The sequence below is a fragment of the Pollicipes pollicipes genome, unplaced genomic scaffold (genome assembly GCF_011947565.3).
Source record: "Pollicipes pollicipes isolate AB1234 unplaced genomic scaffold, Ppol_2.1 Scaffold_4219;HRSCAF=4965_pilon_pilon_pilon, whole genome shotgun sequence".
Classification (NCBI taxonomy): domain Eukaryota; kingdom Metazoa; phylum Arthropoda; class Thecostraca; order Pollicipedomorpha; family Pollicipedidae; genus Pollicipes; species Pollicipes pollicipes.
In genome coordinates this window covers 20,879,366-20,903,514 of record NW_023596448.1, presented here as the reverse complement: position 1 = coordinate 20,903,514, position 24,149 = coordinate 20,879,366, and the positions used below count along the sequence as shown (strand labels likewise).

General features: G+C 52.3%; 1 protein-coding gene and 2 long non-coding RNA genes across 3 annotated transcripts; all 3 read left to right on the top strand.

Moving 5' to 3' along the window:
• The first annotated feature begins 799 nt into the window (after positions 1-799).
• On the top strand, positions 800-7,785 carry LOC119095459 (stomatin-like protein 2, mitochondrial). Its single transcript, XM_037218287.1, has 6 exons — positions 800-906; positions 3,303-3,450; positions 4,490-4,610; positions 5,442-5,569; positions 6,065-6,220; positions 6,559-7,785. Exons 1-6 carry the CDS (start codon positions 871-873, stop codon positions 6,966-6,968), a joined length of 999 nt encoding a protein of 332 aa, XP_037074182.1. The 5' UTR covers positions 800-870; the 3' UTR covers positions 6,969-7,785.
• Positions 7,786-8,624: 839 nt separating this feature from the next.
• On the top strand, positions 8,625-12,757 carry LOC119096007 (uncharacterized). Its single transcript, XR_005093968.1, has 3 exons — positions 8,625-8,718; positions 12,271-12,387; positions 12,668-12,757. It is a non-coding gene; the product is annotated as an uncharacterized LOC119096007 (long non-coding RNA).
• A 1,472-nt stretch (positions 12,758-14,229) lies between these two features.
• Positions 14,230-19,632, top strand: LOC119096006 (uncharacterized). Its single transcript, XR_005093967.1, has 3 exons — positions 14,230-14,253; positions 15,203-15,323; positions 19,292-19,632. It is a non-coding gene; the product is annotated as an uncharacterized LOC119096006 (long non-coding RNA).
• The last annotated feature ends 4,517 nt before the right edge of the window (positions 19,633-24,149 follow it).

Genomic DNA, 24,149 nt, shown 5'->3' with positions numbered 1-24,149 from the left:
CTCTCCCGTGCCAGCCCACCATTAAGACAAAGTTTGTCACGTTTGCTTATTCATGTATGTACACATGCCTGGAGTTTCATCAACCTGGACCTTAATGTAACAAGCATCACACTCATGGTCAGGATGATCAAGCAGATAGATTTTGCCATTGTGGTCAGAACCCCCAAGATAGTTTAAGTCTCATGTAATGGGGTTAAGTCAGGTAATTGTCCACACAATCACTCACTTGATTGGTTGAATTAATATCATCCACTGTAGCCTTTTGAAAACAAGCTTCCCATAGTCTTAAAACTCTGTATGGTGCCTGAAAAGTCTTCTCTAGCAAACATTGCAGATATTTTTCCATATACTGGTATTTGCAAAGTTTGGTAATGCTACATGGCATCCTAGGTTCTACTCAGATGTGTCCAAAATGCACCAGAACAGGAATCTTTTAAAGTGCCTCAGTTGTTTTTGAGTTGGCCCATTAAATGGTGTTCATATCCTGCAAACAACATAAAAGATGAAGAGCCAATTTATTATTGTCATTGAGCTGTCTTAAGCTGCTAACAAACAATAAGGTTTTTAGCAATACAGTTTTTACCATTGGTTTTGTTATGCATTCTGGGCAATGATCAAGTTTTATTAGTGCCATCATTTTTATACATGTGCAGTGTCAGTTACTCCTGCTTATCAGTTATTTTCACCCACCCATCATGGCCTGCACTCATCACATTCTGTGACTCCACCACCACCATGGCTGACTGTGGCTGCGCCATGTTCGCCAGCGTGGTGCGTCGCTGCTGAAGCCGGTGTGAACTGTCGCTGGCGCTGGACTCGCCGGCCGGCCAGGCGCGCATCAGCCAGGTCCGGCTGCGCCACTCCACGCCGATGAACACCGTCATCATGTTCGTGCCACAGCAAGAGGTGGGTGCCGCAGCAGCCGCGGCCTGCCGTCGGGGCACGCGCCGAGGCCTGGGGTGGGGCCATGGTGTGTGTGTGGGGGGGGGGGGGGCGGAGCCGGAGGAAGGCAGTGGTGGTCGGTAGGCTAAATCGACTTTCTGGTAGTTGATGAGGTAGTATATCTTTACTTTAGTGGATGAGAATCGGGCTGGGTTAGAACCTGTTTATAGCTGTCAGAGTAAGAGTTTGAAGCTGCCTGCGCCTTGATTCAAGGTCTGAATCGCTTCCATTGATGCGCAATCAAGCCCAAGCATGGAGCTGTGTTGGCAATACTAGTGTAACGAGCACTCCTCACGGCCGATGACTTTGGCTTAGCATCAACCGTGGCTGGACAAAACCGGACCTGCGGACCAGCATAGCCCATGAACGGAAAATGGAAGCTCCACTGTCAACGCTGCTGCTGTTTTCGAACATGGCGGACATCAAAGAACATCAAAGCCGTTGCTGGTTTTCGAACACTGCAGCCCCCATGGCCAGTGTTGGTTACATGGGAAAGTCGCTGCCAGTCCGTACTTATCAATTGAAACACGTAACACCGTCGAAATGTTTGTGGCACTTTGTACGCTTGCTCATCTAACCCGGCGCGGTGCTCTGGTCATGGATCGCTCCCTGCGTGCTCAGCTCCATCGGACCCGCGTTCGCGCCGCTGGATGTCGTCCGTGAGAGCACTGTATCGGTATCTGTATCTGCACTGTATCGTGAACAATACGTCAGGATTCACGCCCTGAGAGGACCGTGCGCCTCCTGCACTGTGCTGACTGTGATCTGGCAGTGTTCAGTGCCCTGTGCTGCGTCGTGTGTGCTGTGCCGTGTGTGCTGTGCCGTGTTTGCTGTGCCGTGTGTGCTGTGCCATATGGGCTGTGTTGTGTGTGCTGTGTCGTGTGTGCTGTGCCGTGCGTGCTGCGCTGCGTGTGCCGTGCCGTGCGCGCTACGCCATGTGGGCTGTGCATTGTGCTGTGCCGTGTGTGCAGCGCCACATGGGGTATGCGGTGTGTTGTGTCATGTGTGTTGTACCGTATGCGCCGTGCCGTGTATGCTGTGCCATGCGTGCTGTGCCGTGTTCGTTGTGCCGCATGGACTGAGCCGTGCGTGCTGTGCCGTGTGTGCCGTATAAACTGTGCCGTGTATGCTGCCGGGATGTGGTTCGCGTGACCTGTTGGCTGGCAAGCTTGATCTACGCGCTGTGCCGGCAGATCTTCTGCGATGTCAGGCTTGAACCACACTCTGGCCGGGTCCATGGCAGATAGAGCGTCGTGTCATGTTTTGAACTGCCCTGCACAGTGTACCGTACCGCTTGTACCGTACCAGTCGTACTCCAGCCGTGTACACCACCAACTGTGTGACGCTGCACGGTGAGATGCGGTGCTATGCTATGCTATGGTTCGTCGCGTGCCCTTTACCTGAGTGGTGTAAGGACGCCGCACGAACTCCGTGTCCTCTGAACCTCGCCCGTCGCCGCGAGGCGTGCCCCGCGCCGGCTGCTCCGTGACCGTGCTCCGCGCCGCTCCTCCACTCCCCTCGCCGCGGCGCAGGCCTGGATAGTGGAGCGCATGGGCAAGTTCAGCAAGGTGCTGGAGCCGGGCATGGCCATGCTAGCGCCGCTCGTGGACCGCGTCAAGTACGTGCACAATCTGCGCGAGATGCCGATCGAGCTGTGCAACATCCCGGGTGTCACCGAAGGTAGGCGGCCCGCCGCCGCCGCCGGCTGCCTGCTGCGGCGTCCCCGCGGGCCGGCGGCTCGCCGTGCGAGGCGAGAGACTGAGGGTGTGGGGTACGTGTGCTGACAGCGGTCTCTGCAGGCCGGCGGCTCGCCGTGCGAGACGAGAGACTGAGGGTGTGGGGTGCGTGTGCTGACAGGGGTCTCTGCAGGCTGGCGGCTCGCCGTGCGAGGCGAGAGACTGAGGGTGTGGGGTGCGTATGCTGACAGGGGTCTCCGCAGGCTGGAGACGGCGCTGCGGGCTGCTGGCGTGTCGTCGGTTTTCGTTGTGTGCGTGTGGACGGTGTGGGTGGGCGCGGGCTCGGTGCGCGTGTCGGGCGGTGGAGGCGGCGGTGGCGCTCCAGGTGATGCAGCGGCGGGACGTGGCCGCCCCGACAGCATGCGCCCGGCGTCGCTCGCGGCGGAGCCTGCACCGGTACAGAGCCATGCCCGACGGGGCCACACGCCGCTCGCATGCCACAGGGAGTCGGGTCGCTGCCGCCGCCCGTGTCCGCCGGACCGATCCGGTCAGGTCGACGCCGGTCTTCACCCGCGCCGCCTGGGCACTGGAGCTGTGGCGAGAGCTCCGGGCGTCGGCGGCGGCGGCGGCGGCGGGGCACCGGCAGCCGCTCTGACCCTGCGGTCGTGCCGCGCCCGCCCGCAGGCCTGGGTGGTGGAGCGCATGGGGAAGTACTCGCGCGTGATGGAGCCCGGCCTGAACCTGCTGGTGCCGGTGGTGGACCGCGTCAAGTACGTGCAGAACATGAAGGAGCAGGCTATTGATATACCGCAGCAGTCTGCGATCACGTCAGGTGAGAGACGGCCGCCAGGTCCTCCAGTGGCTGCCGTCTGCTGCCTCCGGAAGCCGCTCAGCGGCGGCGGAACAGTGCTGCCACCTGCATGGTACTTGTGCTGCCACCAGGGGCGGTTCTTCGCGATTGGAACTTACCGCACCGTCGCCTCTTATACCTGCTCTGAGATGTATTTTGTGCGGGCACACAGCGTACAGTGCCTGTTTTTTCTGACGGGGTCAGTCTGAGTATGTCAGCAGCCCGGTTTCGCTCATCAGTGTACACTGAGCGCTGCCCAGAGCATGAGGAGAGGCAGTTCAGAACACTCCAAGTGGGGAGGGGTACACCACGCGGTTCGTCAGGGACATTACATACATGAGATAGAGTTCACCGAACAGTGCTTGCCGCAAATGTAAGCAGCCTTAAGTGTCATGCTTCGGAGAACTGGCTTGTTTTTTGTCATGCACTAACGGGCGGCCTGCCGGATGTCTAAACCAGCGACCGTTTTTGAGGTACGTTCTCCTGATGTATTTCTGGGAGCACTGTTTCCTGGTATTGTGCGAATGCTCGACACGGTGATGGCGTTAGTACGGCTGTTGTTGGTACAGCCACTTGAATCTGGAAGTCGATGTGAGACAGCAAGTTCTCATGACAGACATGTTGGGATTCCATCCCTCATCTCGACCTCTCGGCACAGGATCAGCCCACCATCAGGGGCACCCAAACCGTTGACCCGATGCAGCCGTGCCGAATGTACGTTCTGCGCTTACATTGTTGCATCATCACTTAATATCTCTATCTTCCGTCTAAATCTACCTTCTAAAATCTACGTTCCGTCCACCTTTATTCTGCATCTGTGCAGCCGTGAAAACATTCCACAGCATAAATTCTTGCAATATGAGCATCCTGTGCTGTGGAGCCAACTGTGCGCCAGCGCAGCAACGGCAGCTCGCTGGCCGGTCTGTACGGTCCTCCCCGCGCCCCGCGTGCCATCGGGTCGTGACCCCATAACCCCGTGACCCCGCGCGGTGCCCTTCTGACGCGCCGCTCTCTGCGTCAGATAACGTGCTGTTAAACATCGACGGCGTGCTGTTCCTGCGCGTCGTCGACCCGTACAAGGCCAGCTACGGCGTTGAGGATCCGGAATTTGCCATCACGCAGCTGGCCCAGACCACCATGAGGTAGGGCCACACCGCACGTGAGAAGAATGGGGGGGGGGGGGGGGCGGTTCGGTACGCTATTGCCGTTTGCAAACAGAGGTGGCGTGCTTCAAGTGAGTTGGAATGGAACGCGCGCCGATGGCTGTAAAACAACCGCTATATAGCCTGAATAAATTATGGCTGGGTCAGACCTTTCGCACCTTCATGGTCTGGTGCGCCGAGGTCCCCCTACCGTAGGCTTCTACGGGCCCACGGGATATTTCTGGAGCCTCCATCATTGTCACGCCCGTCTCGGCTCCAATCTCAGCTTCTGCGCCCGGGTCGGTGCCGTGAGTTTGTCCGACCGACCGCCCGGCACTTCGGCGGCGCCCGTGGTCACCGCTGGTCACGTGTCATGTTTGGCCGACCGGCCGGTGCCCCAGCGGCGCCCGTAGTCGCCGCTGGTCACGTGTCATGTTTGGCCGACCGGCCGGCGCCCCAGCGGCGCCTGTGGTCACCGCCGGTCACGTGTCATGTTCGGCCCACCGGCCGGCGCCCCAGCGGCGCCCGTGGTCACCGCCGGTCACGTGCCATGTTCGGCCGACCGACCGGCGCCCCAGCGGCGCCCATGGTCACCGCTGGTCACGTGCCATGTCCGAGCGGCTGCCCCGGTGGCGTACGTGGTCACCGCCAGTCACGTGACTAGTCTGGTGGCCGCTGGCGCCGGTGAATCCGCCGTACTTTTTGCGTTTTACCCTGTGGACACCTTACTGGCCTGGTGACAGTCGTACCCGAGAGCTCATGTCGCCGGGCGGTGAGGCCGCCGCCGCGTGGAAGCCGCCGCGAGCGTGGCCCGTCTGTGTCCTCGGTCAGGTCGGAGCTGGGCAAGATCCAGCTGGACAAGGTCTTCCGAGAGCGCGAGAGCCTCAACATCGCCATCGTCGACTCCATCAACAAGGCCAGCGAGTCCTGGGGCATCACCTGCCTGCGATATGAGATTCGTACGTGCCGGGTGCCACTGTCGGTGTGGGTGCTGGGGTGCGGGGACCAGGTCACCCGCTGCTGAAGCGTCTTGGTCCTGGTCCTGCCGCTGGGGGACGAGGAGTGTGAGCTGGTCGAGTGGGTGAGCCGGGCGGGGTGGTACTCTTTGGCTTCTGGCTTCTACGACCAGCGGTCAGGGGTACTTTGGACTGTCTATATCGGCATGTATTATTCTGCCTGCACTAGCGTTGCAACTACTCACACTGGTAAGCGAGACGGTATCAGTATAAATTGTACTCATTGTGTGAGCTTCGAACCCAGATTTGCGATCAGTGGTCCGGGGCCTATCTCCACACCGCATGGCCGTTGGCGTCCCATTCACTGCACCACCACGATAGGCCACCTACATGATTCACCACAGATATCGGATGCCCGCGACAACAGCGCAACACACACCGCGTTTGTGTCTTCGGCGGACGCTGACTGGATTCTAATCGCGCCGCTTCACCTCGTAGGCGACATCAAGCTGCCGCACAACGTGCAGGAGGCGATGCAGATGCAGGCGCAGGCGGAGCGCAAGAAGCGGGCCGCCATCTTGGAGTCGGAGGGCGTCCGCATGGCCGAGATTAACATGGCCGAGGGCCAGAAGCAGAGCGTGATTCTTGCCTCAGGTGTGTGCGGTGCTGTCGCTCGTGTCCGCACGGGTGGTGCTCACATCCACTCTGGTGTCATGAAACCAAGCTACGAACCTGCGCTGTTTCGAGCTGCGCGGTATGAGCTAGCGTATATCAACTGGTGACATCACTGACCTGAGGTGACTCGCTCACAGTCACATAATCCGAGCCTGCTTGCTACTGCTTATGTTGCGGCGCTATCCTTGGGCTTTCAAACAGCCGTGAATGGCAAGAGCAAGTTGCATTACGTCGTCGGCATTGCGCTGTTTGCTGGCGCATGTGCCTGTCGTGTCCGGTCACGGCGCCCCGATCACGTGTCTTGTCCGCACCCGCAGAGGCGGCGCGCGCCGAGCTGGTGAACAAGGCGGAGGGCGAGGCGGAGGCGCTGCTGGCTGTGGCGCGCGCGCGCGCCCAGTCGCTGGCCGTCATCTCGGAGGCGCTCTCACTGCCGAACGGCCAGAACGCCGCCTCGCTGGCCATCGCCGAGCAGTACGTGCGCGCCTTCCAGAGTCTGGCCAAGAGCAGCAACACCATGCTGCTGCCGGCCGACACCGGCAACATGGCCGGCATGGTGTCACAGGCCATGGCCATATACGGCTCCGTAACCGGCAGGAACGCCGCCGCCGCGATAGATGGCAGCACCGCCGTGCCGCCAGATGGCAAGATGGGCGCGCGGCCAGCCAGCGGCTCGGTGACTGAGAGCGTGACCACAGGAATGTCGGACGGGCCGACTGGCATGAGCTAGGCGAGACGCTGGGGATAGTGAGATCAGTGCGGGACGGACAGTCAGACAGGGTCGCTAGCACGATTCGCGGTGGGCCGAGCGAGCGGTACGCCTTGTCGCCGTCCGTGAGTTTCGCGTGAAGCGGGACGGGTACTTTCCAGTGTGATCACGGCAGGCAGTGCGGTGTCGAGAGCGAGCGGCCGCATCTACCGGCCACGAAGCGCCACAGTACTGGCGAGGGCCCGGGTGCAGCGGGATGATAGCTCTGCGGCATTGGTTACGCCGGCGAGCAAGGCTGTGCACACATTTCTTCCGCAGTGTGCACCATCCGCTTCGAATCGGACCTGTCCAAAGAGCCTGTCGCGTAATCCGTTGGCACCGAAGTGAATATTCCGTGGGAATGACAGCGCGGCCGATGATCACGCTCCGCTGACCTCGGGTGACGCCTGTTTGACGACTCGTATGTCGCGTTGTGGTTGGGTGCGGCCTTCCTGCCGGTCCGGCCTCCTGTTCCGCTAACCCCAGAGAAGAGGCGGTCCTGGGCCTGGCGAGGCACCCGCCCACCGCCTAAGTGGAATCGCCCATACGCGTCCTGCTTCAGCGCTGGTCGCTGTGACTCACGTTACCCGAAGCAGGACGCCGATGGAGCAGGAGGAGGACGGGGAGGAGTGGGACGGGCGGGTCGGCCGTGGCGCCCGCGCGGGCCTGGTCTGTCGGGGCGCTCAGTCCGGCTCCTGGACAAAAGCATGCGGGTCGCGCCGCCTCGCCTCGCCTCCAGTCGTGTGCTGCTGCCGTGTCGTGCCGTGCCGTGCCGTGCCGTGCCGTGCCGTGTCGAGTGGGGTGTGTCGGTGGTGGAACCGGGCGGCGGCCGCCGGGCGCTGCGGGGTCTGCTCAGGAGTCGCCTGATGTTGCCATGGAGACGCTGGGCGCTGCCGTGGACGCGCTGACAGCTGTCTAAGGTTGTCATGGATTCGTTACCCGTCGCCGGGGCTGTCCAGGGCTGCTCATGTGGCTTCATGTAAATACAGAAATGCAGCAGACCGTCACTTGTTTCGGGCGCGGGGTGTCGTGAAAATCTCCTATATAATCAGTGGTAATGCCTGATTCGTCTGTGCTAGCAAAGTCGGCGATGTGGCGGCCCGGTCAGTGACCAGTGGGCAGGCGGTGGGTCATACAAAGTAACCGGACGGCCGGAAACTGCCAGCAATGAACGGGAGCGGCATCGCCAGGAGGCCCAACGCAGGGCCCGGGCAATCCGGTTTGTGACCTCGGTGCGCTCGTCCTGTTCGGTTGGGACGTACTGTACTGTGATAGACTTACGACGTACGATAGACGTACTGTAGACGTACTGTGATACGTGCCAGGGATTACCGAGTCGCCGGGATCTTGGGCATGACCAGGCGGCGAGGATATCTAAAAGGACAGTGGGCGTCTCCGGTTTCCCTTCAGATGTGAGGGAAACGGGTGGGCAGATGTTGCCAAGGAGCCCTGATATCATCGGGGAGCGGGAATAACCAAGGCACTCCAAACAACAGGGGCTACCAATGTACCAGAGGACTTGCGAGGCGGCGGGGCGGCAACAGGCGGGACTTCATAAACATGCCGAAGTCCAAGGACAAGCCGGGCAGAAATAAAACTTGCGTATGCATTCCTGGCCGACGGCTGGCAATACCTCCACAGGCGTGATCTGAGGCCCAGTGCAGCGGTTCTGTTGCAGGGGTCAGCACGTCGGCCAGTGTCCAGCAAGTACTTCGGCGGTGGGTGGAGACTGGTGCGTGTCGTTCGTGTCTCCTCGTTCTCTGTGCCCGGGGGAATGGTGTGCACCTGTCCTTGCGGTTGGGTAAAGGTCTTGTGTCTGTCCTCGCAGCTGGCTATAGGTCGTATGTCTGTCCTCGCGGATGGCTGTAGGTCGTGTGTCTGTCCCCGCGGCTGGCTATAGGTCGTGTGTCTGTCCTCGCGGATGGCTGTAGGTCGTGTGTCTGTCCCCGCGGATGGCTATAGGTCGTGTGTCTGTCCTCGCGGATGGCTGTAGGTCGTGTGTCTGTCCCCGCGGCTGGCTATAGGTCGTGTATCTGTCCTAGCGGCTGGCTGTATGTCGTGTGTCTGTCCTAGCAGCTGGCTGTAGGTCGTGTGCCTGTCCTAGCGGCTGGCTGTATGTCGTGTGTCTGTCCTAGCAGCTGGCTATAGGTCGTGTGCCTGTCCTAGCGACTGACCGTAGGTCGTGTGCCTGTCCTCGTGACTGGCTATAGGTCGTGTGTCTGTTATCGCAGCTGGCTACAGGTCGTACATCTTCCCTCGCGTTTGGCTATGGGCCGTACATCTGTCCTCGCGGCTAACTGTAGGTCGTGTGCCTGTCCTCGTGGCTGGCTATAGGTCGTGCGCCTGTCCTCGTGGCTGGCTATAGGCCGTGCACCTGTCCTCGCAGCTGGATATAGCTCGTACATCTGCCCTCGCATTTGGCTATAGGTCGTGCGCCTGTCCTCGTGGCTGGCTATAAGCCGTGCACCTGTCCTCGCAGCTGGATATAGCTCGTACATCTGCCCTCGCATTTGGCTATGGGCCGTACATCTGTCCTCGCGGTTGGCTATAGGTCGTGTGCCTGTCCTCGCATTTGGCTATAGGTCGAGCACCTGTCCTCGCAGCTGGATATAGCTCGCACATCTGCCCTCGCATTTGGCTATGGGCCGTAAGTCTGTCCTCGTGGCTGGCTTTAGGTCGTGTGCCTGTTATTGCGGGCGCGGCTTTGCCGTTCGCGCAAGGTCAAAAGCAGACGCGCAAGGTCACGTATTTTGTCAGTTTTGTTCAGGCACTAACATCTATTTTTGCTCATGAAGCAAATGCAACAAAAGCGGACAAGCAGACAAGAGGAGACGTTACGAGCATCAATATAGCGCCATGTCTATTTCACTTCTTAGGTAACCGAATACACGCCGGGGTTTCGCGTTCTGTGTGACCTTGACCTTTTTATCTTAAGAACAAGCTTTCCAAGCATGATGAAAGTGAACGTAGCAATCAGTACCATTTTATCCTTATTGTTGTATTGGTTTGAAAAGCAAATCAAAGCCGTCACACCGCGTTCTGAGGGTCTTTGTTCGTTGAGCTTGAAAGCTAGTTTTTGCGCGTGCGGCGAAAGCGGACATCATGAGCATCAATATGACGCCCTTTTTAATGCAATTGGTTCGTGAGCGACGTAAAGCTAGGATTTCTTGTTTTACGTGACCTTGACTTTTTACCTTGCGAGTGAAGTTTTGTACATGTGACAAAAGTCGGCATTACGAAGATCAACATCTCTACAATGTTTGCTTATGGTACGTCTGTCTCTCCCGTTTCGCGTAGCGCCATGCACGGACCGGACAGCGGGTCGCTGAACGGCGAAATTTCAACACGACGCGTAGACGGTTTTCGCACGAGGCGTTTTTCCACGGGTGGATCCCGAGCCATTGCGGTCCGGGGATCGCGGGTGGCATGTGACGGAGAGGTCGTCTTAGGCCCATTGGCTTTGAATGAGCGCTCCGAAAATGTGACCGACGACAAAGCTGACGAGCAGTGGTTCGAAACTGTGGTCACATCTCGGCAACCAGGGGTCGGAGAGATAAGAAATTGACACGCTTAGGTAGATAACGGAGAATCGTGTGTGCCAGATGTCGGGAAACACGTGGCACATGCTGCGTGCACCGGAGCATCCAAGATGGATTCGGCGATTTTGTACAGTTCTCACGTTTTGTACCAATAGCTCGGCAGCCAGAGCGGGCAGAGGTGCATAGCCAATTCAGAGCGTCGAACAATGTACCATCTGCCATTCATGTCGCCAACACAATCTTGTGCGACGCACGGTTGTGCCGATAATTTTCAGAAAGCCGGAAATGTCCGCCTAAAAAAACGGTGCTGAATACAACATGCTCTTGTTCGTGAGCGTGTGGCTAAATTTACACCACCACATGCACCTTTTCATTCACCGTACAAACCATCCATCTATCAGACATCCTGTGCATTGTCCCGTCCATATACCAATCTTACGACAGGGTTTTAATTCCTCATTTTTACGTCATCAAGATGCCGCCGGCCAATCGCTCTGCCGCCGACAGCGAGAATTGCGAGCAAAACGACGAAGCCAGAACGGGCCGTATATTGCGGGTGTCCGACAGTCGTCATTCCTTCATTCATTCGTTGCAGTCTGAAAGGTGACGCACAGTGATAATCAAATGCATTACCCGAACTCCTTACTTTGAGAAATGTCGGAGAAACCATACATCGATTGAAGGATTTCCGATGGATACAATAAGGGGCTCTAAGAAATTCCGTACTTTTGCAGCAAAGCTCACTGGTACGGCAAAACAGCACCTCCATTGGGGCTTCTCAAGATGTGTTTTGGAGTCACTACAAAGCCTGGCAATGCCCCAAAACCTTGCAGCAGCATTGAAAAGTGATAGTGGCGGACGTGATAGGATCTGGCATTTGCAGTAGGGCCAGTGGTGGCATAGGGTCTGGATCTAGGATCTGGCATTTGCAGTGGGGCAAGTGGTGTTTCCTTGAGCTGTTTGAATGCGCAACAACGCTCCAACAAGTAGAAACATGATTTGTTGAAAACTTGATTTAAAAGCTAAAAAAGCGTTGATTTTGTCGTAGCAAGGTGAGCGTGAGCTCATTACAGAAGAAGGCATCGAATTATATTTCGGGATCATTAACTGCTACCGCATTACTGTGCCTTATCAGTTTTCACGCAAGACAAGATGACGCGAAATCGGCAAGCACAATGGCAACTTTTACCTCAGGCTCGAACGAATATAATCCCAGGTACGCCGTTCAATAGGCTGTTACCCACCGATTTCCGTCCATGTTGCAAGGCATTCAACCCGTGATGCTGTACGAAATAGTGGCTTACGGACGAAGTTTGTTTCCCATGATCCAACTACGTCCCTGGTTGTCAGCACATCGCACCCGGTTCCCGTCAGGCATCCGGGCAGCTAGAGGTCGGGTCGGGTCGACCAGGCAATCCCATGGGTGGTGTAAAGTGCATTCCGAAATAATGCAAATTCAAATCATTCATAGAACCTCTGTCGCTTAGTGAACCAGGCCCGCCAACGCTTATAATACCCCTTTTGTTGGATTTCTTCGGTAAACCAAGGAATGACGGTTCACCCATATTTTTACCTTCCGTTAACCTGTAGAGGTCAAGCTAAGTGACTTAGGGAAAGGAGGATAGCAGATTCAAGGCTTCAGTGGGTTTGACCTTTGCGAAAAACCGGTTGGAAATCTGCAGTGCACGTTAAATTCGGATACGAATGGGATCCCAACTTGTCGGACATCTGCCACGCCCCTACAGCCGACTTCTGACTGCTGCTCACCGCTGCTATCTCAATCTTCAGCAGCGGCAGAAGCTGCTGAGCGGACAACATGCGAGGACACTTGCTGTTGGTGCTGGTGGCTACGCTGACTGCAGGTTCGAGGGCAAGTGCTAGCAGGATTGCCACGAACGTGTGTTGCCTCACCAACGCGAAACGGTCGTTTGAGCAAAGTTCGTTCTGTGTAGGATCGATATTAGGTAGCCAAAGTGTATATCGCTGCATATACCAACGCCATCTTGACAATGTGAAACCGTCCAGTTGAGTTGTAGCGCATGCCATACAGCTGGTTGCAGTGCAGTGGTGTTCGCGATTTACTATCATCCCGCCAGCAACTTCATCAAAATGCCTCATATGACTCCCCGTGCCACACATCAGGCGGCCCGGCGACCGAAGCACACCCAGCTGGCCCGGCGTCAGGCACGCAGACGGACCATGCAGACGCGCGTCACCCGACTGACATCCAGGCGGTGGTCGGAGAGACCGTTGATCTCTCCTGCCGATTCTCAGAACCCGGCAGACATTCGGTCAGTACACACACGCCTGGCCATCCTTTGTCGCTAAAACGAAGCCCTCGACGTCGCAAACGGAGGCTGACTCCTACCGACGGTCTTTGGCCGATACATGTACAGGGGTGGCCATGAATTGTAAAAATGTCCTGGTGGAGCGAAAAATGCATGTGATATACGCTTACAGCATGACATTTGGCATACACCTTGTCACACACACACACACACACACACACACTCACACACACACACACACACACACACACACACACACACACACACACACACACACACATATATATATATATATATATATATATATATATATATATATATATATATATATATATATATATATATATATATATGAGTATTCTGAGAGCAGGTTTTCGAGTATACATTGTTAGTCGTACCATACAGCGAATTCAGGACGCGTAACCCTGGTAGTTTTTCAGGGCATTGAGTTGCGTAGTTATCATCTTCATTGTGTTCGAAGCGAATAATATTGCATTTGCCAACGTTTCGATGGATTTTATGAATATTATCCACCGAAAATATTACGCTACAAATATGCAGTTAACCACAGCACGCATGCAAATGTTCAGTTTGGGTGTAAGTTTATCTTAGTTTCATGACCATGGTGTGCCAGAGTCAAACGGGGCTCACATAGCTTAGCTTAAAAAGCATACATGGCCAGCACTTGACGCGCGTCAAGGCATCTAACACCACGGAGAGGGCCTTTCCTATCTAGACCCAGAGTGCCCCTGCGTCTTCGGCGCAGTCACGGAGTCGCTAAAAGGCTGGAATCCGCTAGCTAATCGGAGGCGGGTCTTTCAGTTTACAGCTCTGCCCTTCTTAAGACTTAAACCCGTCTAGCTTCTGAGTTGTACGCCCGCGAAGATGTGCAGCTTATTTTGGGTAGGCTTTTCCAAGGTTATCCGGGCATCCATGACGCCATGATAACGCCATTGAAAACCTGCCATTACATAAGCCATGCGGCGATCCAGGCCAAAGCCTAGTCGTTCATATCTGGCGTTCGTGAGCACGATTTCCAGACAAAACAACCGTCAATTGACTCTCAAACAACGTTGTGCAAGGTACGATGATGCAGTCAGACAATTACTTAGTGAGGGCCATATTTACTCAACGGAGAACTTCTGCTGTCTAGAGCAATCTTTTCCACTTTAAAGTATACCAATGTGCAAGTGAGTTCAAGTGACCTCAATTCGTCACATTTCATGGTTGCTTCAATATCTTCAAATGCGGAATATTCACCTTTAAAGGCCCGGCTAGGCGTCAGAGCCCACCGCCATAGGTCCTTGGGCCCAAACCGTCCTGTACCTGAGCTAACCTTCTCTGCGACAGGTAGCGTGGATCCTAGAGCGAGACGTCTCCATTCTCACCCTTGGCGTGTTCACCTACAGCGGGGACCCAAGGTTTTCTGCCCACCGCCAGGTCAGTATCTGCGTCAGTTTCAGCATCATGACCTTGGTGGTGGTGGTGTGGGCAGCGTCAGTGCCGTTGCCAGCCTCTGCAGACCAACGGGGTGTCCTAAGCCTGCTCCCAAGCAAAGCAATTGGAAGGCGATTCAAAAATCCCGTACCATAACACAAATACCATCCTGGAGAGCATAGAGTTACGCTTTTTAAACTTGACAGAGCTATCATATTTTGTCCCCCCCCCCACCCCCGGTCTCAGAATGACCCTGGGGGGGGGGGGGGGCTGGAAAGTAGCGTCCACACTTATGTTTGGTCAGAGACAAATACCGCATTCAACTACAGTTTCAGGAATCCTTCAGTTACAGCGAAAAACAGGGGTTAATGAAAACAACGAATGTGTGCTGAAGTTTTGATTCCTCTGTTCTCTGTCTTCTATATATGGCCAGTGACTAGTGGGTACATTGGGTACCCCAATCCTCCGTTCCCCGTCACCCACAGCAGGAGAGTGAGGGGTGGATGGTGAAGACCTCAGTCCTCTGTTCCCCGTCACCCACATCAGGAGAGTGAGGGGTGGATGCTGAAGACCTCAGTCCTCTGTTCCCCGCCACCTACAGCAGAATAGTGAGGGGTGGATGCTGAAGACCTCAGTCCTCTGTTCCCCGTCACCTACAGCAGGATAGTGAGGGGTGGATGCTGAAGACCTCAGTCCTCTGTTCCCCGTCACCCACAGCAGGAGAGTAAGGGGTGGATGCAGAAGACCTCAGTCCTCTGTTCCCCGTCACCCACAGCAGGACAGTGAGGGGGTAGGTGCAGAAAACCTCAGTCCTCTGTTCCCCGTCACCCACAGCAGGATAGTGAGGGGTGGATGCTGAAGACCTCAGTCCTCTGTTCCCGTCACCCACAGCAGGACAGTGAGGGGAGGGGGGTGCCGAGGGCCTCAGTCTTCTGTTCCCTGCCACCCACAGCATGACAGTGATGAGTGGGTGCTGAGGATTAAAGACGTGAAGCAGCGGGACGCCGGCATCTACATCTGCCAGGTTACTTCGGACTCGGGCGCAAAGCTGCGGTTGAATCTGCATGTCAGAGGTTAGTGGTTTGGTTCAAATTTTCAGGTTTTATCGACCAAAACGGGTTGTTTTATACAACCCACAGCTCTGAGCCTTAAGTGGCAGCTAGTTGACCAAGGAGGAAGATTTTAAATTTGAAGTGGTTCAGCTGCCAAAATGAAGCAAAATCTTAAAAAGGGCAGTGGCACAGTCTTTGTAAGCATGCCTGGAAAAAAGTCAGCTCGCTTTCTTAGGCTATGTAATCGCCGAACTGAAAGACCGTGGCTCGTAGCAGCTACCCACTGAAGCATGTATGTTGTGAGTTAAAGGCGTCTTGAAGTTACAAATAGGTAACTAGGGGGCAGTGGCTCGGTCTTTGCCATTCCGCCTGAAGGAAAGCCAGCTCGCTTTCTTAGGCCATGTAATCAGTAAACCGAAGGACCGTGGCTCATTGGAGAAATCTACTTAAGCATGTATGTTGTGAGTTAATAGGCGCCCGGGCGGCCGGCTAGATATCCTTTGCTCGGATGGGGGGAGGGGGGGGGGGCAATTTGACCCCGCTGAGATCTCAGCAACTAAGTGAGCTAAAAACACCAAATTTAAAAGATGTGTTGACCTATACGTGAACTCACTTTAGTCAAAGTTTCAGGCTTCTAGGTTATGACCTTTGGGTCAAAAAAGGTTAAACAAGGTCAAGTTCCAGGTTGGTCTCCAAATTGCCCCCAGAACCTAGATGACCGTTTCTAAAAAAAAGGTCACATGCTCATTTAAGGTCAATGGCCTTGTTTGACCTGTTGAAGGTCATGGTGACCAATATCATACAAGACTGCTCTGAGTTTTACATTTGAATAAGTGATAAAGTTTACGCTAGACAGTATGCTCCTAAAAACCAAATGTTCACCTGGGTCATTTTAGGTCAGTGATCTATTCTGACCTCTAAGAAGTCCGTGAATGATGTATAATGCGGTTTCTGCTATCAATGAATTCGAAATGAGCACCAGAAACTATTCCACGCAGCAAGCCCCAGAGTAATAAAACAGGTTAGTTTTGACCTTGGTGTGACCGTCATACATGACCTTAGGTCAACGTAATATGCTCATTCAACTGTTGTGTTGCCTAAGAAAGCGTCTCAGAGATGTATGACTTCGTCTAACACTCCGTTGATGGATCAAATTGAAAGATTTCCTAGAAATTGCCTTCGCTGAAATAATGACCTGACTTTGACCTGCCATAAGTCAACGAACTTGCAAGATACATCTAAAGTTTTGGTGCCAAACGACCCGCTATTCAACTGTCTACATCTATGCAAAATTTGGCGCGGCTGCGCCGCGCCGTTCGGAAACCATTCTGGAAAAACCTTCGGGGGGAGGGGGGGGGGGTAATTTGATTCCACCCGAGCGCGTGTTAAGGGTATCATGAAGTTACAAAAAGGCAACTAGGTGGTGGCGATGCATTGCATATTGCGGATTTAGGAAATCATGGATTTCTTAGCAAGTTAGGTGGTAGGCGATACCTGGGTATCGTATCCGAATGCTCATTCTCATGTTTTGCTACCATACCACAACCACCCTACTGGACGTATGGTGTTAGGTGCAGTTCAATGCTCACATTTAACACAAATCGACGATCCCTCACATTTTAATTACCAGGGCTAGCACAGAGTACGCTGACGCCTGAAGTAAAGGCGTTTGTGGGGGCATAGAGCCATTCGAACTTCAGTGCTTATAAAAGATCAACTGTTAAATGTCGATTAACAGTATACATGCTATTTATCATCTGATCCGCTGTATCACGCAGATTAAAAAATGGTTCAAAGAAAGCTAACCCAAACAGATAAAAATGTATTATCACAAATTTCTGTAATTATCAGTTTTTCGTAAAATTCAATATTTTCCATTGATTTCAGCAGGAGGCACAAAAAAAACTGGAGAAACCCAGCCTCATCGATTTTGTTTAAAATACTAAAAATGTCCACCTTCCCAGATAACGAGGGCATATCTTCAGATTTTTGCGGGCACCAAAATCTGTGATATTTAGACGTCACCGTATCCGGAAATCTTAATTTACAACTATAAAACTTAATACTGGATCATCAGATTAATACTGAACCCGATCTAAACTTTTTATGATTGAACATACACACCAGTTGTAGCAAAATTTTTAAGGGCAAGAATTAATTTACCGAACCAAGGTTGCGGTCATCGCAGGTCACGTGATTACCCTTTGCAACCAAGCACAAATAACACCTCTACAAACAAAAAATGTGATGCAGAGCCGAATGATGTCAAATGCATCATGTAATGGCGCTTACTTCAAAAGATGAACTCAGAAATCTCTACTATTATATGTATGATTAGCTTCTGGCACAATGCATTATTTCCCGCTGACCTGAACGTGGGCACCACGACTTGGAAGGCTCTGACCTCTTCTATTGTTTCTTTTTAGAATCGCTGGAAGTATGCAATATACCAGAAAACGAGGGCACCTTAGGGTTTTTCCGGGCATAACAACTGTGACCTTCGGAGGTCACCGGATGCCAGACGATTATGCGTCATAGAGAAATACAATGCTTAATGGCAGGCCCAACGAACATGTTGAAACCGATGCAAGCCAAGTGTAATGCCACCGAGGCATATCCAGCTCCAGGCCAGTTTAAGACTTACGTATTGCCCGGAAGGCCGGAGAAAGCAATGGGGTTGCGTTATCATAAGCGAACACTGGTACCCGTTCGTTATGGCGCTATTTTCTTGCAAGGTTGTGAGTAACTGCATTATACTCTTGACTGGTTGTGAGAAACTATGCATTTGGCTAGGTTTGCAGAGCCACTCAGCACTCCTATTAGCTGTGTGATTGTTTGGCCTTTACGATCGTACTCAAGAGGTTGATTCCACTGGCAAAACAGAACTCAAAGATGTCGGAAGCTCCGCTGTATGTTCTGAATTGCATGATAATCTCATCGCGCTCACTTTGGCTTTTTTGGTGGCTTTCCTCCTGCAAAATTTTGCTTTGTCCCAGGACACAAAAGCTAACAAGGGAATATTGATCTCCCCAGTGATACTTTCATATATGGAAAGACATAAGGCGGGGTCCAAAGTCTATTGATATTGTCGGCAGTTGCCAAGAGCGTCGATTCCTGTATGTCTTTGTTAGGGGAGGGGGGGGGGGGGATGGCGAGTCGAGAGGCCAACAACCTGTCTCTCCCTAATGCCTGCTTCTCAACGGGCTTAGCGTTCCTTATTTCGACGGAGCACGATTTTTCTTTTAAATTTTGTATCATTGATCAAATTGCCTCTTTTAACACAAAAACATTGCTAAAGGTAATATGAAAATATTTACTGTTCAGCGTAATTAGCGTGTTTACTAATCATATCTAGATAGACATGCCGGCGAAGATAAACTTTGTTTACGGTGTAATTTTTTCCGCGGGCTCAACAAATCGACTCAAATCAACATTCAGAGGACCTGGGTGCTCACAAAGCGACGTAAATTAAGACCTCTGGCAGGAGGTTTACGGCGGTTAAGCTGGTTAAAACGCTTCGAAAGTAATATTGCCCCCTTTGTTCTGCCTCTTTTATAACTAAAGTCACGCCATAATAGTGCATGGCAACAATTTATTTTAGGAACAGCGAATGACTTCGTTTGACCGTCCGAAATTCTGGGATCTGTGCCCCGTCCCTTTTAGGATATGAGGCAGATTCAAATTATCGCCATTCATCAACTAACTCGTCCAAGATCATTGCTTTGCCCAAATCCAAAGAATGTCTTTGTAGTGGGGAAGGTATGCTGTCCTTTCTTCCCGGCTCCTACTCCCATTGGTGTCAGCATGTACTCATTATGTCTTTCAGTGAAAGTTTTGTTGTATTTTCCGTTGTTTCGTGAAATTTAGTGTTGTTTAGTGCATGCTGCCCCAATCAAAGTTTTTCATATCGCGCAATGTGTTGACATAGATGCTCAGACAAAGCGTTTCCCTTGTCGCGCATTGACGTCTCTGGTTCTGCGGTTTCGCAGAGAAAAACTCAGGAGGAGGAAAGCAGACCAGCACCGACGCTCCTGTCCCGCTGCTACTTGAGTTGATGATGGCATTGTCGACTGCCGTTTCACTCATCTTATGATTGTGATGGTGGTGGTGGTGCCAGTAATGTGAGAAAACTGGTGAGGTGTCTGACAAATCCCGGTAACGAAAAAAGGGTAGCATACGGTGCTGTCAGCAGCCTGCCACACCGCTTGTGGTAGCGGGGTAGCAGCCGGTAGCTGAGGGTAGCAGCTGACGTTGAAGCTTACCCAGTATCCCAAAAGCTATTTCTAAGCTTTTCCTAGAGGTCCACGCCAATGCCCTGACACATTGCGTGTACGTGTGTATGTGTGGGGGAAGGGGGAGGGGCTTCAGCTCCCAAATGTATGACAATTTTCGCCCAGGTTGTCATGTATGTCAGTGTGGAGGCGGGCAGTGTTTGCGATAGAGCGCTTGGGGAGGGGGGGGAGGGGGGGATCGTGATAGGTTGGGCACGCGACGACGCCATTAGCCTTGTCCACTTGCTCCCCGGCACGACATCGGGAAGAATAGCTCTAATGCCGGGTAGTGCCGGTCATGTTAGACGCCGCGGACACGCGCGGACGAGGAGATTCGTTTATTGAATTTTGTGTTTCGGCTTAACGGGAATGTTCCACATTTGCATGGGGTTTTGAACTGAAATAGGCGTCGTAAAGATCTTTCAGTTCAGCTAACAGCCTTGCCCTTCTCAAAGCCTAAAACAGTGCTGTTTCTGAGCTACACGCCCGTGAGGATGTGCAGACTATTTCAGGAAAACTATTTCAAGGTCACACAGGCATCCATGACGCCATAATAGCGTCATTCAAATCCTGACATTCCGTTGTGCATACGGTGGTCAAGACTGAAAATTATGTGATTGTCGAGTCGTTTATATCCGGCGTCCGTGACCACGATTTCGTCAAGTGTCTCTCAATCAACGTTACGCAAGGTATGATGACGTAATCAAGCAATGCTGTATTGAAGAGGATGTTTACCAGACAAATGTTGTTGTTTTGAGAATCCTTTGCAGCTTTAAAGTACACTTATAGTTATAAGTGAGATTATTTCACCACGTATGATGTTTGCTTCAATATCTTGAAATGTGGAACATTACCTTTAAGTTACAGATTGTGTGAGGCATACTACCAAGGCTTTCCAGAGATGGGATTGAGAAATAACTAGCTTTAGAAAAACACCGTCACCGACAGTGCCAACGGGAGAAGCAACGATCCAAACACAGATGCCACAACGCAGAAAAGGCCGGAATGTATAGCAAACGCTTACGCGTTGAACCAGCGCACCAATGCCGAAAGCGTCACCGTGTTGCGCGTGGGACAGCAACAAAAGTGCCGTCGATACACTTGCTGGCACCCCTGAAAACACCATCTCGTTGCGCGTGGGAGCACCACAGGTAAGTGCCGGCAAATACAGCTCCGGGCACTCCCGAAAACGCCATCTTGTTGCGCGTGGGAGCACCACAGGTGAGCGCCGGCAAATACGCCTGCGGGCATGCCGCCGCATCGACATCCTGCCAGACCTATAGGGCGTTGCGGCTGTGACTGCAGTGGCTCCCGTGCCGGTGGTCTCGTAGGCTGGCACTGCCGTGGCCGACCTGACCTGGAACTGGCGGGGCACAGCGAGGCCAACAAAGCGTACAGCTGGCCGGTAAAGCTGGGGTATACGGCCCGGGAGGCTCTCATGAAACAGGAACGATGCCCACAAGATGTGGTGGAAGTTGCGACCCAGCTGAACGTGAAAGTGTTTACGAAAGTTGTTGTACTCGGCAAAGCCGGTATCATGATCCCAGCCAACCAGTCCCTGAGCGGTTGATAGTCGGAAGGCAGGACCTCTTTAGAGGAGAGGACTCTACCTGGGCCACGCTAGGGATGAGAAACTACCCTGGCATGCAAGGCAGTGGCGTCTTCGCTCCAAGCTATTGTCACTTTTCCCGAATAAACGCAGGCCCCGCGCGCGAAAGAGTGTGTCGTGTCAAGAAAGGGCAGGTGGTAACATGCGGAGGTTAGGTTGGTATGGTTCTTAAAATGTTCCACATTGCTAGAGTGTTAAAGAGCAGTACTCCAGTCCGACCCTGTGTACCACTGAAGGAGATTAGAAGTCCAAATTGTGGCCAACGTTGAGTGGGGAAGGGAAGAATAACTGCAGCATGAACTGTTGTGAGGATGGAGCGAATGCATCGACGAAGAAAAAGGGAGGGAGAGAGGGGGAGGACAAAAGATAGAGACCAGTGGGAAGAATTGCAACCCAAAAGATGGAAGGGACAAAAAACCTAAAAAAAAAACACCAATCAGTTCATGCTTGAACCCTAAGACATACTGTCAGGAGCAATAGGCGAAATGCATTGCAGGACGCGCTATAACCCGCCTCATGCCACATGGTTGCAGCATGGGAAGAACCACGCCACCGCATCCTTATGCCGATATGTTCTAATTGTAGCCTCAGTACCTCTCTCAGGCAGTGAAGTTACCAATGTCCCACCAGGAATTATCAAGCCTCGCAGCTGTATATGGTTCGGAAACGAGCACAGGGTGCAGCACGCCACTGGGTACACTTGCCGTGCAAACCAGTCATTTGAATGAACAGTGGGTTCTACCGTCGTGAACATGTCCCAAAATGATTGTAAATGTTTCAGAGACTGGCAAATGACCCATGCAGGCAAAGAAGACCCAAGAGGACACAAACATTTTGGTGGAACTGCTCCAGAAAGTTAAGGCTTTTTAGTAATAAGTTTTACAATTTGTTGCAATAAATTGCAGAATGCTGCAACAACAATTCACTGGGAAACCGAGTCCCATAGAGCTCCATTGCCACCTCCATTCGTCTTGCAAGGCTCAAGAGCCATTGAAAAGGATTGCTGGAAATTACACAGCATTGTTAAATCAATCAAATCACTCTGCAGCAACAATATACGACACACATGCTACTTCTTACGCTACCAAAACTCATGCCTATGAGGCAGTGTGTCTCTGGAGGATACTTACTCTACTGTCAGAATGTCAAATTGCTATTAGAGGTAGGCTTTGTCTAGCATTGATTTAAATGACCAGTGGCTGTCACCAAACTGCATCAGACTTGTCACCAACCGCATCCATTAAACGAAAACACAACACAAACCTAAAGAGTGTTAGGTTTTAGGAGAAGTAATAAGCAACAATCTGACATGTCCAAGACGATGTTTGGGGAATGGAAAGATGGCATCTAGAAATCCAGTTGCGATTAAAATGAGCGTCGTGTAAAAAAGCGGCGGTGATAAAAAGCTTCCTGCGGGTGTGTCAGCCCCCATTTAGAATGCTGTATACAATGGGTGAAATGGCCAAGTGGTTAGTACCTTGAGCTTCCATGTGGGGCCCGGGTTTGAATTCCAGTAACACCCGAGGGCTAATGTGGCAGTGCAGTGTCTGGCACTGTTTAAAAGGAGGGGGGGGGGGGGGGGGGTGATGACGTGCGTCGCGTTGTTGCTTTTGAAAAACACAATTGCTGTTCAGTTGGTCCACACATTAAGTGAATATATATACATATATATATATATATACATACATATATATATATATATATATATATATGTATATATGTGTGCATATACAACCAACATAAAACTGCAGCTTTCGACCACAAAAATGATAAACGGGATGAAAACGAAGAGCACTCTAAAAGATTAGCTAACCTGGACATGCAGTCACTGTGTTGCGGACGCCATAGAGCGAATGCAATACAAGTATTCTAAGCTGCTTCAATGCATTAGAAAGGTAGCAGGTGGAAATACGTTTGAATGCTTTGAAACTGCGATGACAGGGGTTAAAGGTATTCAAAGCTTTGACACAGTTTTCGGGAGAAATTGCTGTGTTTTGACAACTTCCAAAACTACCTTAGATAGTATCAACAGCAAAATAGTAATTGCTTGCCTTTTATAAACACACCCACACCCACACCCACACCCACACCCACACCCACATAAATGATGTATACACACACACACACACACATATATATATATATATATATATATATATATATATATATATATATATATATATACATATATATCAACTATAGTAATTATCGTAACGTCATTAGTAGCTCCTAACCGGATTTTGTAGTGGAGGGATTTGAACAATAACGGAATGAATTTGCAATATCGGCAAGTTTCATGTTGCGAGTCATGTGATGCTGCATCCTGCGGCGGATCTAGAGGGAGCCATCATGACCCCTCCTTTGGGTCCCGAAGTGGCACGCTGTTTAGAGGCCTTACGCTGCTGCCGGAGGCCTTAAATATCCACTGGCAGGGGCATTTCGAGCACTAAGAAGCCTTCCACGTTACCCTTGATTCCTTTGCACTTGCTCGGGGGCCAAACGCTGCTGTCGGGGCCCTATATGCTAGCATGCCGGGGCACCCTTGTCGATCAGGGTCATTCATGGGTTCTTCCACAAGTCGTCCGAAAGGCTCGCTGTGGTATCGCCGAGAGCTCATTTGCTTACCTGTCGGGTCACTCTCAGTTTCTCAGGGGCCCTTTACATCGCTCTGCATCGCATCTTTGCTCGCGCTCGCATCTTCTGTTTTGAAATTGAACGCTTTTCCTAAAATCTGACCTTTCCGAAAATGAAAATGCCTGCCTGTCTCATTCACAATAGCCCAGGGGACGTGCTTGTTTTTAGACATTTGAACAATTGCATTGGGTAAGATAATTCCAGGTTCATCTTCAAAGCATGGGGAAGAAGTAAGTTGCGTCAGAATAAACTGTTTTCCAGCAGTTTTACTTTTCGACGGCTGACAATTTATTTGAGCTGATGATCTAGGATACAGATGGACACTTTCTGACA